Here is a 17518-nt window from a genome sequence, read left to right as displayed (position 1 = left end):
TCAGCATTTAAATCAGCTTCTAATTTCACTCACTTAATTTATTTCACTTTTCTCTGCTCTACTTGCACCAAATTTCCTTCACTTGTTCAGTAGTCTTGAATTATTTCAGCAGTGCTACTTTCTAGTACTTATGACATCACCACTACAATGCCAACATAAAAACAAAAATTCAGAAATCAAGAACGGGAGCAAGCTGATAAAGCCTTGGGAAGATTCTGTTTTGACACAAATGTCATGGTAATTTTATTGGCAAAAGAGCTAATGGGAGAGTAATGCCTGACAGTCACACAGAGGGTTTGCCAAGTGTATCTTTACAAACACACATGAATTTTGTATTGGGTTTTTAACATGCCACATTAACTGCTTCTGAAGGATGTGAAGTACATAAAAATGTAAAATACTGACTTATCTCTAATATTTTTTTTGATGGCTTTCAATAGAAGTTCACAGATTCACATACTTAAGACTTCTGCTACTCTGATAACTAACCTTGGAGAAAACAAAACTTATTTTTCTGCTTTAAAAATTTTCCTGATCAATCTGTTACTCTGGCTTCAGCTGAGTGTGCAAAGTGTGCAAAGTGATGAGAGGGAGATGGACAGCCTCACTCTCTGAATGCTTTGGTACACAGCCTCCTCCTGTTAATGAAGCACTGGAGAATGCTGCAAAGAAATATCAAACAGCATCACCTCGTGCCAACTTGAAACTGATTTAACTTGCTTTGTTTCTGCTCACTACATACATGAACTCCAGTTACATACAGTTTATGGGACATTGGCCCTTTGTAACATCTTTGCTGAAAATAGGGCAAATTAACTGTTAATAACAAGGGTTAACATGAGGATGATGATATTGCTGATTAACAGATCTGGGAAGAAAGATTCAATATCTTCTTATTAGGCAAAATGTTAATCAGAGGTATCTGTGACAAAGTCAGGTCTTCTTTATAAAGTTCAGCTAAGCATCCTCATACAGTCCAGTAATTACAGGCATAGTATTTAAGGCTTCATTACATTAATCTCAACCTCTTAGAATGTTAATTTTGAGTAAGCTTTACAACAGAAGTTTCATAGCAGAAATATACTTTTCAGAAATGTAACTGACTTCCTCTTCAACACCATTCACTTAAGATGATAAATTATTTGCATTAAATGCATTATTTATTATAGCATCAACATGCCTATATCAATGTTGTTTAGACAATTTATACTTACATTACTGGGCAATTATGAACAAAAAGGCAGCTCAGAACATTATATTCTCTGGTGCACATAGGGCAAAATATAAACAACAATAACTGCTACCTCAGGTTAAGCTGTATAACAAAAACAAGCTAATAGACAACAGTGTATTTTATTTCTGGCAGCACTAAAGGTATTTTATGCACTGTACACAGGGAGAATAACAAGTATCAACACTAATGCAACAGAGCATTCAGACTATCATAGCAAGACTCTGTGGCAGAGTTAATGCTCATGAGTACCAGATTCAGGAACTAAAATTCATTGATGACATTGTCTTGAAAGGTCCATGAGTAACATTCAGCAGCTCAGCTCATTATTGCAGAAGTAAATGAAAGTTTTATTTTGAAACTTGAAAATTCCACCCTGTATTAATTAAGCATTAAAGCTAAGTTGAATGACTAAACTGACAAGAAAATTCCTGATAACCAGAAATTTTCCAGTCAGTGTTTTTCATTCCAAAATACCACAAGAAATGATGAAGCTGCAGGTTGTAAGCAAGCATACAGAAACATGTGAACTGTGTGCCTGAATCCACTATGTGTTGACCAGGCCAGATGCATCAAGGAAACTCAGAGGGGAACTGGAGAGGCTCACAAGAAAAAAAAGGTTTCAGCAGTCCAAGCCACAGACAGTCACAGGACATGGGAACCTGGATTGTGCATGTTCAGCTGCCCTAAATACCTACCACTGGATAAACTGAACTTTCAGAGAAGGCAGACCTCATCTTAGCAAATTGTCCTGCTGGGCTGACCAGAATACTGCTCTTCATGTGTGAAACCCCCAAGGAAGACCTCAAGAAGTTTTCAATATTTACATACCACAAGAGAAGTCCTCAAGTTTTGGGCTTTGTGACAAAATCCCACAATTTTTGTAACTCCTCTCATCCCCAGACTAGTTTGTTTATCACTCTGATGACAAAGCAATTCATGTGTGTACCTTCCTCATCATGTTACAAACCATCCAACAATTAATGTGCATTTTGCACACTTTTCATACAACTGTTTCCAGGGCTGGTAGGAAGAACAGAGACATGATTTGCCTTCCTGTTTTTGCACACATGAAATTTTACCATCTCTTCTGAGAAGTAACAGTGAAGACTGCTACAGGGCAGAATATCTTATCTGCCTATAAAGACACCAAAGAAAAGAACTTTATCTTGCTTGAAAAGATACACAGATCTTTCTTTTACATTTCAGTTTCTGCAGAAAATACCCCATTTGACTATTCAGCACACCAAACTCAGTGAGGTAGAGCAGGGTGAAAGCTGTCAGTGAGTAAAAGTAAAAAGAGCTAAAGTTTCACTCAGAAACAAGGGCACAGGTCTCTGAATTAATGCCTGTGGAAGAAACACTTCCTATATACAAGAGAGAAGAGGATTGGAAAACAGCGAGGCAGACCATCCTGAATCAACATATTCAGAGTAAGAATAACAAAACATCCATCTTTTTTTTAGAAAAAGTTATCTTTTTCAACCTACAGTAAGTCTATGGTCCCAGATGAATTGAGAAAGCTTTGCTGGTGTGTATCAATATACACAATACAGTCAGAGCAGTTTGTGTGTAAACACAGCTACATCAGTGAATTGCAATTTGTTCTAGTAAAATAAAAATCTTCCCACACAGTTATTCTGAGGAAGTAGTTGATGTTACAGCCACTCTCACAGTACTGTTTATCCCAGTTTATACTGCTATATTTGTATACAGTCCATATGTTGTTTAGGCATCCCTGCTATAAACAGTGCATCCCTTGCATGCCACGTACAAACTGTTTCAGACCAACTTCCCACTTCCCCCCCCGTTTCCAGTGTGCTGGCTTACACACAAAGCCATCAGTAAGACAAACATAAAAGAAAATGTATGTCTTCCTTGAAATCCTTGAAGTGCTTCAGCCTATACTCCCTGCTCTTCACAAAGCCACAGCCCTCAGCAATTTGCACCACACCATTTATGCCAGCAAACCCTCGAGCACCAAGACTTCCTATCTGACAAGGGATTTACTAAACACCACCACGCACCTGCAAAAGCCTCTCCATTGCATGCTAGTATCCATGCCTTTATAAAACATAAAGTTTCAGCTCCTCTCTTTCTTTCCACCAGGAGCTGCAAGGATCCAAGGCCCTCACTGGAAGGTAACAACTGAACTAAGAGGAATGAAGCAGCATTACATTTAGTGATGCACAGGGGCTCCAGTAATCTGTCTTGCTAACGTCCACCACAAAAATACCCATGGGCTTAGTTTCCCAAAAGCAAGGCTCTGTTTATCTGAATAGTCCTTTAACAGTTGTTCTCATTCACTTCAGATCAGTACAATCCTGTCCAGCTCCTGCAAGTGAAAGCTCTCCAAGAGCTCTCCTAACTGAGTTATCTCCCTACCTGGCAAGTGTTTGTATTTTACCCAACCTGACTAACAGCATATGATTTTACACTTCTGTGAGAGCAACAGCTTTTGGTCATCTTAGAATGAAGTGAAGGTGGTGTTTACATTCACTATGGTACATTTTGATGGCATTCCTGGGAGGAAACTGATTTCAGATATTGACCAGAGAAATCTTCTTCATTATTTATGCATTGTGAAAATCATCCAAACTTAGATCTTAAATATAAAGTCTAACAGGTGCAAGATTACTCAGTAAAAGATATATTAATATCATGATACTTACAAAAAGCAAAAGCAGAAGTGGAGTTATAACAATGCCCTGGAAGAGACAAACAAAATCAGTCTGTTAGTCAGGGAGGCAGAACAATCTTCACTTTCTTACCTTAATGCATGGAAATACACAGACACCATTTAACATCATAGAAATTAAGTAACAAGCTCAACTTTGCTCTTCACTGAGCATGTTCTTTAACATTTATATAGCGATCATTTTATAAACTACAGTCAGTGCCAAGTACCGTTTTTTACCTTTTTGCACCTAAGCCCCTCTGTTCTAAAAGATGTGATATACAGAAACATGGATCATCTATTTTAAAAAAACACATATTAAAGCTCTCCCCTCAGTGTGCTGTATCTTAACTTCACTAAGCAGCTCCTCCTTAGGGGGAGACTTGATCAAGTCCCATGCCACCCAGTCCCAGGTCCTCTTCTGAGCAAAAGCTGCATCAACTGTGATGAATTAGGTGTCGTGACTGTGTAATGTAAGCAGATATTCCCCAAGGAAATGAGCTGAGATCTCAAAACTCATTTCACTTGATTAGACTTCATGTCTCACTGGTAGAAGGCAAGTCTTTCATCTAATTTAATCACACAGGACCACCTCGGCTTTCCACATCCCCCAGGCAGATGCAAGCAAAAAGATTTGTTGTCTTCACTGACAAGGAACAGGTTTAAAGCTGATGATTGGACAAAATAGAGGATTTTAAGTTTCATGAAAGCAAATCTCAGAATGAGTTGTTTGGGTTGGGAGTTAACATGACATGCATCACTTTCATAGCTGCAAATAGCAATTCCCCATCATCCTTCCATCTGACTTCAATATTTTATTATTGCTCAATAAAATGATTCCATCATTTAATGCATGCTAATTCATAGAGCTGGCTCAGAACTTCTCTAGGCCAGGACTATTCTTCATCCAGATAGGTCACAAGAATAGCTAGCTTTTCAGCTATTCACAAACTTCATTTTTAAAGGACAAAGGTCCAAAACACGCTCACATTTATCTAAAAGAGTGCTTATTTTATGTTTTATTTAGCTACAAGCAAAAAGCAATTGAACAAAAAAAATCCAATTGTCCCCTACTTTTCACTTAACTTTAAGTAACATGGCCTTACTTCAATCTCTTGGAAGAAAATATAAAGAAAACCCTTAAACAACTAGTTTTGTATTTGCTTTCTGGGTCCGCAAGAAAAAAATCACAGATCCAGATGGACTATCAGCCACAGAGAGTTCCTATTATGTTCCTAAAACAAAATGCAACAAATAAATGCCACAAATTAAAGCAGACAGGAAGGAACAGGGAGGCAACAGTTAAGCTGTGCAACTTAAAGGCTCTGCAGAACTTAAAAACATATTTCAAAATAAATAATATATGCCATATCTGACTGCCCCACAGCCCAGCTATCCATAATAATTTATCTTTTTGCAAATGTCACAATTGAGATAGATCATAAAAGACTGAAAAGAGAAGTAGAAGCAGTAGGAATTGCTTCAGGGAGTCACTCACTATTTACAGGAAGTCTAGACCAAAATGCAGATAACAGATATGAAGAAATATAGGTGTTCAAGTACAGCAGCTGGAGAGGAAGAAACAAAAGTTGAGGAAGGGAGGAGGCATCAAAGGCTGAACTGATACTTGCATACAGCAGAATCTATGAGGAAGAACTGATTGCAAGATCTGTGTAATGTAGGGACAACACAGTCACTTCATCAGTGGCCAAATTCCAGCTTTTAGAGACAACTGCTCAGAGTACCTGAGCCAGACTTTGCCCTTCTTCCCCTTTCCCCATTGCCAACTACACTGCACACCTCAAATACTACCAGACATTTCCAAGTGCCTGAGTGTTCCCTCAGCCTCCTCTAATTTTGGGACAGCAGAACACCATTGCAGCAGGGTTCCACCTTCAGGCTTTTGCACAAGTGAGGAGGAGCATGGATGGAGGAGGAGGTGATGCTCCAAAAGCATCCTATACACCAACTGAGCACTGAGTGTAGGGAGAAGAGAGCACAGCCAGCTCTCCTCTGAACCTGAATGAATCCATTGATTCAGCACCATTAGTTATTTCTTACGTGCTTCATGCCTCAGCATAGTTTTATATGTTAACACAAAAAACCAAAACAACCAAACCAAACCAAAGCAACTTTTATCGTGTTGCTAAATCAAAATGGTGTCCTTCCTCCTTGGGATTGGAGCCATGACTTGCTACTTAATTACTTCAGAAGCTTGCCCATATTAACACAGTGGGCAACAGGCACTGCTAATTCAAAGCATGTGTCACAAAAGGAAACTGCACCTCTATGACAGTAACACCTCTTGTAATTCTGTAAGTGGCGAGCAAGACAACCCTCCTATGCATCATAAAAGATTTCTGACTGAGCATGCTGCAAATCTAGCATTCAAAAGGTCAATTTTAGCAATTTGTTATTAAATTTTGCTATTAAACCTGGTGATCTTAATAATCAGAAGTGGGTTTCCTGTTGCCTCACCACAGAAAGGATTTACAAGGTTGAACTTTTCCATTTGCAACACACACACAATTCCCTGGGAAGCTAAACAATTACCTGACAGAATAGACAAGTTCATATTAAAAAATAGATGCTGTTGCTGAATCAGAGTAATTTGCTGTTAATGTTTTATTTTGATAAGGAGTGCCAGTTTGAAAAACCACAGGGATTACATTAAAACCAAAGGGGTTTTTTTCTTCAGTCAGTAGTGCAGTGGCTGCTGTGATGGTTTACAGGTGCAAGCAAAGCACGATTTATTCAGGGAGGGAACCTCTGTTACCCAACCAACTGATGGAACTGCTAAAGAACAAAGTTTGGGGATGTAAAGCCATTTTATATGTTAACCTGAAAACACTGATGTGCTTTTATGTGCTGAAGCCCTTCTCTTTGGGTTCCTGCCCCAGATCTAAAGAAGGGCTCACCTGACCATGGTGTATCTGTCTAACAAAAGGCATTACCTTTCCCTGCACACACATTTCCCTGCTTCCACACATTACCTCTTCATTACGAACATGTTCCTCAATGTGCTTGTGAGCATTACGTGATGCATCTCAATTCATACCCACTAAAGAAAAACAAATAGAGCACTTCGAGTCTAAAGCCTACTGACAGAAAATACAGGAGACAATTTACATTTTGAAGGGAAAGCCCAAAGTCTGATTCACTAAGAATAAATAAAATGTGGAAGAAAACAGTTACTCCAGAGCCCAGCTCACGCTCCAGCAGAGGCTTCACAAAGATGAGAATATTCTGACACTGGCACTGTAGCTGCTAAGATTGCAATTGGCTGAGAAGCACAAAGGAAGCTAAAAATTAAAATAAAGATGACCATTTCTAAGTCCATTGGACACTGCGACTATCAGAGAAGAAAATGGAACTAAATTTGACGCTTTTCTCTGCCTCACTTTCCAGGCAAGTGCTGTCAAATACATAGTGTATGGAGATAAACAGATTGTAGGTTAGCACTTCCAGCAAAAGCTGAGCATCTGCCCTTGAGAATGCAAGGTCATTACACAGTTTTAGCATCTTCAAAGTTCGGGGGGAGTGTGAGGCTTCCCGGCTGCTGCCCACAATGGAGTCAAAGTTGTAAAGTGACTGCTGTTTGCTATCTGCAGAAAAACTTTCAAGAAATCCATTTACACCTCTGATGTGAAAGACTGACTGAATATATTTCAATGATTTTAGTGGAAAGGGAAGGAAAAAAATCTCAGCCTGACATGAGACCCTGATACAACATAGGAGTCTGAAGATATTTGGAAATATCTCCCTACAGTAAAGATCATGAAACTGATTATATTTAAGAGAATTTAAATATAGGTTTGTGTGCGCAAGTATGTACATAAACATACATAGTAACAACAAGAATGCACTTGGAGATCCATTTAATTCTTATTTGTTTTGATTAGATAAAATTGCTAAGAGGTTTTCTATAGGTTTCATCCAGTACAGCATTGCTGTAGAGCAGTATTAAAAGGTGTTTATCCTCCAAAAGAATATATAAAATCAATACATGGAATTGGCTGCCAAGTCAGACCAGGGAAGGGAAGTCACCTAATGAATTTGAAACTATGGTGGCAAATCATTAAGAATGAAATTATGCAAATAGGAAGAGAGAGGTGGGCACAGATCCAGAGGGACACATGGTAGAAGACAAGTAGGGATTATTGTAATGAGGCATGAAATACATGTGAAGTTTCCTTCGTTTTCTTTACCCACAAATTTCCCATGCAATTTTTCATCATTCTTACAGGTCATCAGTACGACAGGCATGTGGCAACTGCTAGTGAGAAAAACCTAAACCAAAGTCACGTCTGGTTTGCCTAAAGAACCAGGGCTAGAAAGCAAAAAAAAGGGCTTTGTAATAAAGGTGCAATACACAAATGTGCATTTTTCTGAACTCAATTACCTACTCATGCTTAATGCTACAGAGGGTTCTGAATGCTTCATCAGAACAGGACACAAAAGAAGCAGAAGTGTAAGCAGTGTTAGGTAAAAACTTACTGGGCACCATTTCCACGCTACTACTGATAGGGTGAGGTGTGAGAAAAAAGCTTATGAACACTAGATAATTTCATCAGAAGACAAGCATAAATGAAAACTGAAACTCAGTCTTCTGTGTACAGCAGTATTTCCCAAATTACTTTATTTCAAGAGCTGCTGGCACTTTTTGGAAAAGAAAGATCAGCCAAAAAAAAAAAGGTTAACTCAGCTTGCTACAGTATGGGGTTAATAACATCAAAAACCCAGCCTGCACACCCCACCTCACCACCCAACAAGCAAATGTTCCAAACACAAAACTATGGTTTTTATGATTACAATGAGACAGAAACGTTATGTCAAAATATCTGTTATTTCTATTTTTTATGTCTTTTTTTTCCCCCTTGATTTTGTGCTTGGAAGTGTGTTTTCAATTTTTTTTTCCTTTATTTTTAACAAGTTTGCAGAAAACTATAATGTTTTAAAAAGAGAACCCTGCCTCTAGAAAAGTGCTTCTAGGTCTGAATTAGAATTAGGGATGTTTGTGAGCAACAGAACAGCTAGTACCAAAGTTCTGACAGAATGTTCTCCAAAAAAAAAATTAAAAATAAAATCACAAAATAAAGAAAATAGACACTCCTAAAGATGAAAAAGCTGATTGTTCAGGGTGTTCACCAACATGACAGGGATTGTAAAGACCATGGCAGCATCAGAGCCAACTCTAAGTCTATTCAAATCAAGGAGCACAAGAATGCCACTACCCTCACCCCTCAGACTGGTCACAGCTCCACTTCAGAGCATCACCCCTGAGTAAAAACACTGTTTACCACCTGTGATACCACATTATTCATCACCTTGAATAAACTGATTTAAAGTGTACTCCCATGTCAGACTGCTTTGCAGTAATCTTTAGATACCATTTATAGAATGATTCCTTCTGCCAAAGCACGGCTTTCACACACTGAAATCCTCAGAAATTAGCTGCTTTCTCCCCTTTTCCACCTGTCCCCACAAAGCTTTAGAACTATGCAGAGCCTCTTGACAGACACCACAGACCAAGATAAAAACCCCTGAACTAAATATACGTACTTGGTTCCAAACTAGAAGGGCAAAATCTACTAAAAGTCAGGTTGGGACCAAGTTCTTGTGAAACCACAAGTAGGCACTGAATGCAGAAGGGGCATAACAGAAAAGGGCCTGGTAGCAAGTGCAGAGGTAACTGTGATTTACATATCTCAGTTTTTAAGTACTAAATCATTTGAGCATGAAGATTTCAAGTTTGTAACTGAAATTATTCCAAAAACATTTCAGTGCCTTAGTATTTGGATCCAGTGGCTGCAGGAGCCTCACTGAGAGACTATCTTTTTATGGGTTCTTTAAACAGCTTTTAATATTTTTGTAAGCATGGCTATACAAGCTATGTTGTTCATTTGGCTTGATGGCAGCAGAGATGACAATTTTCTGTTGACTGAGATGTTAAAATTAATTTCCATAATATGACATCTTTCCCTCCCATTTCTCACTTTGTCCCCATGTAAATGACAAATGTTTGGTTTTATCTCTTGCAATCTCAGAGATTAAATTACAGCTTTCTCATATTCTTGTAATTTCAGTCCTTTCCCCAAGATGCAACTTGTGTCCCTATGTTGCTCCCCCATGGACATCACAGAAGCTCCTGGTGTCAGATAATTACTTGCCTTTTGTTTTCCAATTCAATTATTTTCAAAATAATTTCAAGTATAAAACTCCTACTGTACATTCCTCTTCTGTCAGCTACTCTAATGACATTGTTGGTTCTAAGAAGGCTTATATAACTGCAATTATTCAAAATAAAATATGTAATTTAGCTCTTTATGTCTTGTTCTATATGAAATGACTGTTCTGAAAGCTGGGGAGAACAAAGGCTTATGAACTGATGCTTTTTAGGATGCTTAATACACCCATTCTCCCCACAATAAATAAAAGGAAAGTCTTAAAAGATATTGAAAATAGTATGAAGTTAAGTTCACACATTTTTGGTAAAATGATAAATATTGTACTCCACAAAGATAACAAACTACAATACAAAATCTAAAATACAATTCTATTTAACCCTAACTCAACTATAATTATAAACAAACACCACAACAATAGCTGTAGTCATCCAATTAGGCCAATATTAGATTTTAATAATAAAACTGTGAAATTAGAAGCATTGCGTCAAAATGGCTTTTGATTCATCAGAGGGGCCAAAATAAACCAGATTTCATATTAACTATGAGATTATACAGAGGGCTTTGTGAGTTGTTCCAGACATTGTACTATCTTTGTTCTGCTGTATTAATCTAGTGCCCCCCAATTGGGGGAATGGACATTAATTTGAAAAAAAAAATAAAAAAAATTATGAGATGATGTTAAATAGCTTACCAGTATCAGATAACAGCAGAAATCAAAAGCATTTCCAGTATTTATTAATAATTACTATTTGCAGATGTCCCTCTTGCTTACATTTTATACAAGTGTGAAAAAAACGCAATCAAAAGGAATGTGAGCAGCCAGAGTTCAGTTCTTTCAACAAAACAGATCAGAGAAACAAGAAACACCCTGATCTGAACTACCAGCAGTAACACTACCACACTTGTCACAAATGAAGTGTAAAGAATAAAACCAAAAGGAGAGAGCATTTTTTTCAGTAAGGTTAAAGGGGTGAGTTTCTGGTATCAGATTGAGCATTAAACCAAGAATAAGGAAAGAGTATTTTAGAAAGGTAAAACTAGAGATAAGCCCATTTTACCTGGCTTTCCCAGCAGAGGGCATCTTAAACACATTAGAAATTTTTCTTACACAGCAACAGAATAGTTCAGAACACAGCAGTAATGACCCTGAAGTTCTAAATCAACTATTAAAACTTTTTGTTGCTTTGCAGGTGATAAAGGAGTAATATCTAAAATGATGCACAAAATATAACACAAATCTCAATCACAGTTGGAAGTGACCACTTCCATCAAATGGCCTGAAACCAGTTAGGTGGGAGCTGGCTGGCAGGGTGTGCAATAGCTTCTACAACAGGTGGGATCCCAGGTGCTGCTTCTGACCACACTTCCCAAGTGCTGCAACCTCTCCACAGCAGCTCCACAGCTCTGTGTGTGACCGAGGACATTCCAGTGGGCCTTTGCTCACATTTCTGGAACAGGATCAAGCCATATCCCACCAACTTCCTGCAACTTTTTCTTGCCTCTCTCCTGTCCAAGGCATTTAACTCAGCTGTCCTGTTGCCATCTTCAGTGAGTTCAAGGATACTGTGGAGCCTGCTGGAGGTATATTTTTTGCTTCCCATTTCCTCTTCAGCTGCTTTTGCTGACCATCACTCCTGGCCTCAAGACTTTCTTCCTCTCCTTTACCTTCCACCTCAATGGAGCCTTTTAAAACTTCATGTTCTGCAGATATTTTTCCTAATTCCAACTGATTAAACCACTGTCTGTTCTGATTCAAGCCAATTTCTCATAGGGTGTCAGCAGAGAACAAGATCACTAAGGTTCTGTATGTCAGGAAAGGAGTTTATACACTGGCATTAAGTGAACCTTGGTTATAGGAGCAATAAAAGTGAGAAAGGAACTTTTAAATCACACCCTTACTCTTTTCAGATTGACCCCCTTGTCTTTGCAAAAATCACTTGGACACAGTCCTGTAATTTCTACCACTGCAAGCAGGTTCCATACCACATGAGCATGACCTCGGTGGGACTGAGGAAGAAAGGCACAGAGCTTGTAGGATTAGGGTGTCAAGCTTTAAGCACAGCCCTTCCTTGGAAAAGGGCTTAAGATATAATAAGGATATAATAAACCTTATTACGTGTGTTGGAGTGTACTTCAAGTGCAAGGTGTATTAGTGCAGTGTTAAGGATGTGCCACAGTTTCTCCTTTGTTTGGTACATAGAAAATAAAAATGCAGCAGCAGTAACAAATATGTTTCACAAGAAAAGGTTATTTTTGACTAAATTTTTAAGCCTGTTTTCTTAAAGAAAAAAAGTTAAAAAGAATCTAAATTTCCCCTGTATTTGGATCCATGCCAAGTCACAGGCAAATCGGAATTTAAATTACTAAGAAGCCATTCCCAGCAAGGCATGCCAGCCTCAGCACCTCTGCTCCACAAAGACATGTGGCACTAGGACAGGATGGCACTAGATGGTGCTGTGGGACCTTCCAGGGAAAACAATCTCCTCATAAAACACAAGTTATTGCATTGTTCAATTAGCCAGAGAGTTGATTCTGTATTTTGAGACACACTGAAGTGTACTAAGTCCCAACAAAAGAAAGCAGACCCACAGAAATGGAAGGAAGATACTAAGTAAACATTCTGCTTTGATTGGCACTGCTTTTTGGAGTAGCAAAGTGCCACTCCTCCACTGGAAGGCTTCTTGCCTCTCCTTCCCAAAGGAAAAGGATGCTGTTTTTATGCTCTGCACCAGCCTTGCTTTTAAAGGGTTCTAAACAGAATTGAAACAGTCCCAAGTCACAGCTCCAACAGGCAAAGTCCCCACAAGACACTTCTATCGTTCTTTGGAACTGGACCTCACCAGCCTTTAACAGACACCATTTTATTCTGGTCAATGTTTAAAAAATTATTTTGACACAATAAGATTTGAATTAATGAAACTTTGAATGAACTAATCTGTGCATTTACAAACTTTTCCTGCCATGATGATCAGTTGTCTGAAAAAAACAGAAGCAAAAAAGAATGATTACAGAAACCTGAGGGGAAAGTGATGGCAAAATCTAGAGAAATGAGCAGTTATAAGCAGTTATCAAAATTGATTCTACTTATTTCTTTCTATAGCTTTCCATGTAATTGAAAACTATTCAAGTAGAACGGCCTCTGTATAAAGACACCACCAACAGATAAAGCAAAACACATTTTGTTAACATAAACACTATGTTTAAATAAACTGATCTCCTTCATTTTTCTTCAAGCCAAAAACCTCAAACAGTACAAGTATAAACTGCAAAATCTCTTCTTGACACATGCAAAAAAATAAAAGTTTTATATAATGGGCAGGAGCGTTGTGCCAATAAAAACCTATAAGGGTTAATTCCACATCAGTAGTAGTAAAACACTTTCTTAGCATTGCAAAGGTCTCTTGGTGACCTGCTATTCAGAAATACCACCTAAAACTTACCACTAAAGTGCTGGCATAATTCTCCACTCCCCCAAAATGTGGGTTTTATCTGCATTATCCATGAGATGAGATACTATCCCCCTCACCCCAAATCAAACCAACAGCATAATTTGTCTGTAATTACTGTTATGAATTAGATAGGTTACATTGGCTTTATCAGAAAAATGTCTCAGCCAAAGTGCTACCTGCACTCTGTAAGGTGAGAAATGCTCTCCAAATCCCCCAGGATTCTTCAAGATCATTCCCAAGTCTGATGGAAAGTTAAGATATCATCAATTAGTTTCAGAGTGAGCTCACTCATGTATTCTTTCTTTAATCTTTAGTCTAAGTGCCCTGAATTGTTTTAAAAAAATGTACGACAAAGCTCATTTAATCTGTTTCCACTCTTATTCTCAGGTAGCATTTCCACTCAGCATTGAGCATTTCCAGGGCCAAACCCAACCCAAATGCACAGAAGCCCATGCATAGACACAAACCCCCCAAACCCAGCCCCCAGTATGGTAATCTATATTGCTTGTGTTCTGTGCTGCCTGCCTGGCCCCAAGTCATCAATAATGAATAGAAATGTACAGCTACAGCAGTAGCCTGTGTCATGGGCTTGTCAGGGATTTTTGAAAAGGAACAAAAACACAAGTCTGCCATTTGATTTTGTCTTCTTCTGCAAACGCAGGAAGGCCAAAGCAAAGTGGTATTTAAAAAGGGGTAACATGATTAACCCTTTTTGTGTGAAATGAATCATTTCCTCGGCCATATAGATTAGAAAATTATTTGCTTGCAATGCAACCAGTATTCTCCTAGGCCTGAGAATTCAACAATAATGTTGATTCTGAGCCCAGGGAGGAGAAGTTTTTCTATTTTAAGATAATGAATATATCCTCAGGAGGAGTCAAATACCACAATTTACATAGAGGGAAAAAGGATTTCTTTTTTTAGGAATCCAGCAAGTTCAGTATCAAATGAATTTTGTTCTTGAAGCAGAAACTTAATGCATGCACATATACACACTGTCAGTGAAAGCAATGGCATTATTAAAAATTATGCAGATCCTCATGAATGGGCTAGAAAATGTGGAAGAAAAAAAAAAAAAGGTGGTACTTGTATTTATTATTTCTTTTCAAATGTTCCCAGATACATTTCTACAGACATTATGACTGTGGTCTTACAGGAGTGATTATCTCACATTTTACAAACAGAACACACCAGCTGGTACACTACCAATCCACCCCCTGGGGAGGGTGGGTGGCAGACTACAAAATGTCTACAGGACACACACAAACTAAACTGATTGAAAACCCAAGAGTAAACCCAAATCTTTCTTGCTTTCTACATCTGCATAAATTCCAGAAAAAGTCCTGCATTAATATATGCAATTAAATAGAAACATTAACATCAATAGTAGATGAGTACATATTCTCCACTTTGGAAGACTCTGAAGATGCACCCTTGTCTTCAAAAAACCTAGAACTAGACAAATTGAGGTAATTTATATAAGAAATGAAATTATAAACCCAAACTTCCAACCTGGCATCAAAAGCAAGACATCTCAATTCAGATAACATTGCCAGGCCTTCTTGTCTAGAAGTCAGTAACAAGAAAAAGCACACAGTTTAAATACAACTGAGGAAAATCTTCAGAAGGCAGCAATCAATAATACAATTTAACCAGCCTACTCTACGTTCTGACCTAACGTTATCTTGTGATAACTGTTTTTAATGGCTAGAGTGGGATATTACAGTATTCAGCTGAGCTCGAGTGGGCATAAATCGCTGAACGTTCATGGGCTGAATATGTTATTAATGACTGTGAATAAGGAAAAAGGACCATAAACCACCTTTCTGTGGCAGATAATAAAATAACTGTCTCAAAATCATAAGTACGCACTCCAGCACACTAAGGTTAAAAATCCCCCAAACTACAGAAATGTGATTCTCTTTAAACTAACTGATTAAACTGAGATAATTTACTTACAAAAGAAATTTTATCCCACTTAAAGAATTCCAAAAATTATTTCATAGCAGAAAAAGCTCCTTCTCAATTCTAATTCCAAATGCACTTCGGCATGACTACACTAAATACAATTTTGCAAATTCTATACAGTCAGTAAAAAGTTCTTTTTTCCTAGTGACATCCTTTTGTGGTTTTGTGAGTGCTCAGATACCCTTCCTCCAGCCTTCTGCTAAAACACAGGTTTGGCAGCACAAAACTTCTGCCTTGTTTTGAATATCCACACAGAACACACAATCTACTTAGCACACATTGTAAAGGGCTGAATATGCACATCTGCAACAAGAAAATGCAGGGGAGGTTCTCATATGTGGTAGAATGGGCCAAAACCTATTCTTGTTATCAATGCCATATGACCCTTGGAGCATCTTGTGATTTTTGTTTTTAAATCCATCTGCTTCAAACATGTTCATTTTTTGGTGTGTTATTCACTAGACACAGATCTCACCTTCAAGAAAAGACCAGCGCCTTTGTTCAGTATCACACTGTTGCTCAAGTGACAGTGGAAAGGCAAAAAAGTCAGGCAGAGGCATCCTAAAGAACTGCTTAAAAAAACCACCACCACAACAAAAAATCCAAACAAGAAAACAAGCAGGAAAAGAAAAAACAAAAAAGAAAGAGAAGGGCAGCAAACAAAACTTGGCTTTGTATTTCCATTTCCTGTACAGGTTGTGCTGCTCCAACTTGCCATCAGAAGAAGGCTGCTTTTCCCCTGTCTGATACAAATACTGGTTTTGCATTTAAATCATCTGTCCTGAAATGTGGGTCTTTGATTCAATAACATAACAGAATATTTCCAGAGGGGGAAAATTGTTTCTGAAAACAAAACAGTCCTAGTCTAGCAGAGACTGTCTAGGCAGGGAAGGGAGCTGGTGCTTGAGACTGGAACCAAAGGAACAGAAAATATTTCCCTCACAGCCCCCACAGCAAAGGCTTTTTTTGATTCCAGCTCTTAAGAGCTCAAATGGTAAGACAGTGTTAACTTGGAAGGTGTTTCTAATTTTACAGGAGGTAAAACAAGAGAATGACTAAAAGATGTTATCCAAGATTTCTACCTTCCTCTTCTCAGAGCAAGAGTTTTCAGTCTACTTTGTCCTCAAGGAACCACAGCACCAGAGGTGGCTCCTTTGTGACTCCTTCTCAGGCTTTGCCCCAGCTCTTCCCAAAGAGCCACTGCCAAGGCTGGAAGTTCACAGTATGGGATTAGACTATTTGTGGACTTATATTTATAAAAGCGTCAGTCCTCTGGATCCAGAATAATTCTCATTCTACAAGAATATATTCCTTTGAAAAGTGGAATCCCTTGTAATTACTCAGTTAAATGACATGTCATACACATTCACAGATCCTCAGTAGCTGAAGGGACAAAACATATCCCTAAGGCCTTTGATTTTTACTGAGGTTTTCTAGGATTTTTGAACCAACAAGAGATTTGTTTGTGCCTATTTTGTGTGCCTAAAACTTCTCATAAACTGTTTCACCTGCTGGGTGGCAGAGTGGACTTCTGCACAGAAGTTGTACAACAATGAACTGAATGGCTTGCTATCCATCCCTACCCTAAAATGGGAATTGCAGGGAGAAGAACAAGATTTAACTTATTCTAAGATAAATAACTGGCCTCCTTGATCTAAGATAAATCAGTGATATACAACCTAATAACACATTACATATCACTGCGATCGACCACTGTGAAAATCACAAAACCAACTCATCCCTCAGCTCAGTATTACCTGATAATAACCAATAGTTACTCATTACAGGGCAGTTTCGATACCCATAACATGGAGGAGTTAAACAGCCTCATCTTGGTGTTAAATACTGGTTCTGCTTGAAAATGAGAAACACACCTTCTGTCTGCCTAAGTTTGAAAAGTCTGTTTCTTCAGAGAACAGATCCATACCCACCAGTTTATTCACTACCAGTTTACTGTCAGCCCTTTTCATTTTAAGTGTAATTTCCATGTGAAAAAGCCACAATT

At 38.3% G+C, this 17518-nt stretch overlaps 1 protein-coding gene across 3 annotated transcripts in view; it reads right to left on the bottom strand.

The window, feature by feature from the left end:
* The window catches only part of SLC10A7 (solute carrier family 10 member 7), a gene marked incomplete at its 5' end in the record, with an annotated part of 136960 nt that overhangs the window by 42662 nt on the left and 76780 nt on the right, over positions 1 to 17518 (bottom strand). For all 3 annotated transcript variants that reach the window (XM_083861371.1, XM_083861373.1, XM_083861372.1), the window contains one exon: positions 3904 to 3939. In XM_083861371.1, the coding sequence (XP_083717497.1) occupies positions 3904 to 3939 (36 nt within the window). The remainder of the gene's footprint in view (positions 1 to 3903; positions 3940 to 17518) is intronic.

Source organism: Zosterops lateralis, assembly GCF_965231275.1.
Source record: "Zosterops lateralis genome assembly, chromosome: 5".
Classification (NCBI taxonomy): domain Eukaryota; kingdom Metazoa; phylum Chordata; class Aves; order Passeriformes; family Zosteropidae; genus Zosterops; species Zosterops lateralis.
Note: the sequence above shows the minus strand (reverse complement) of the source record. Positions and strands in the feature narration are given on the sequence as shown.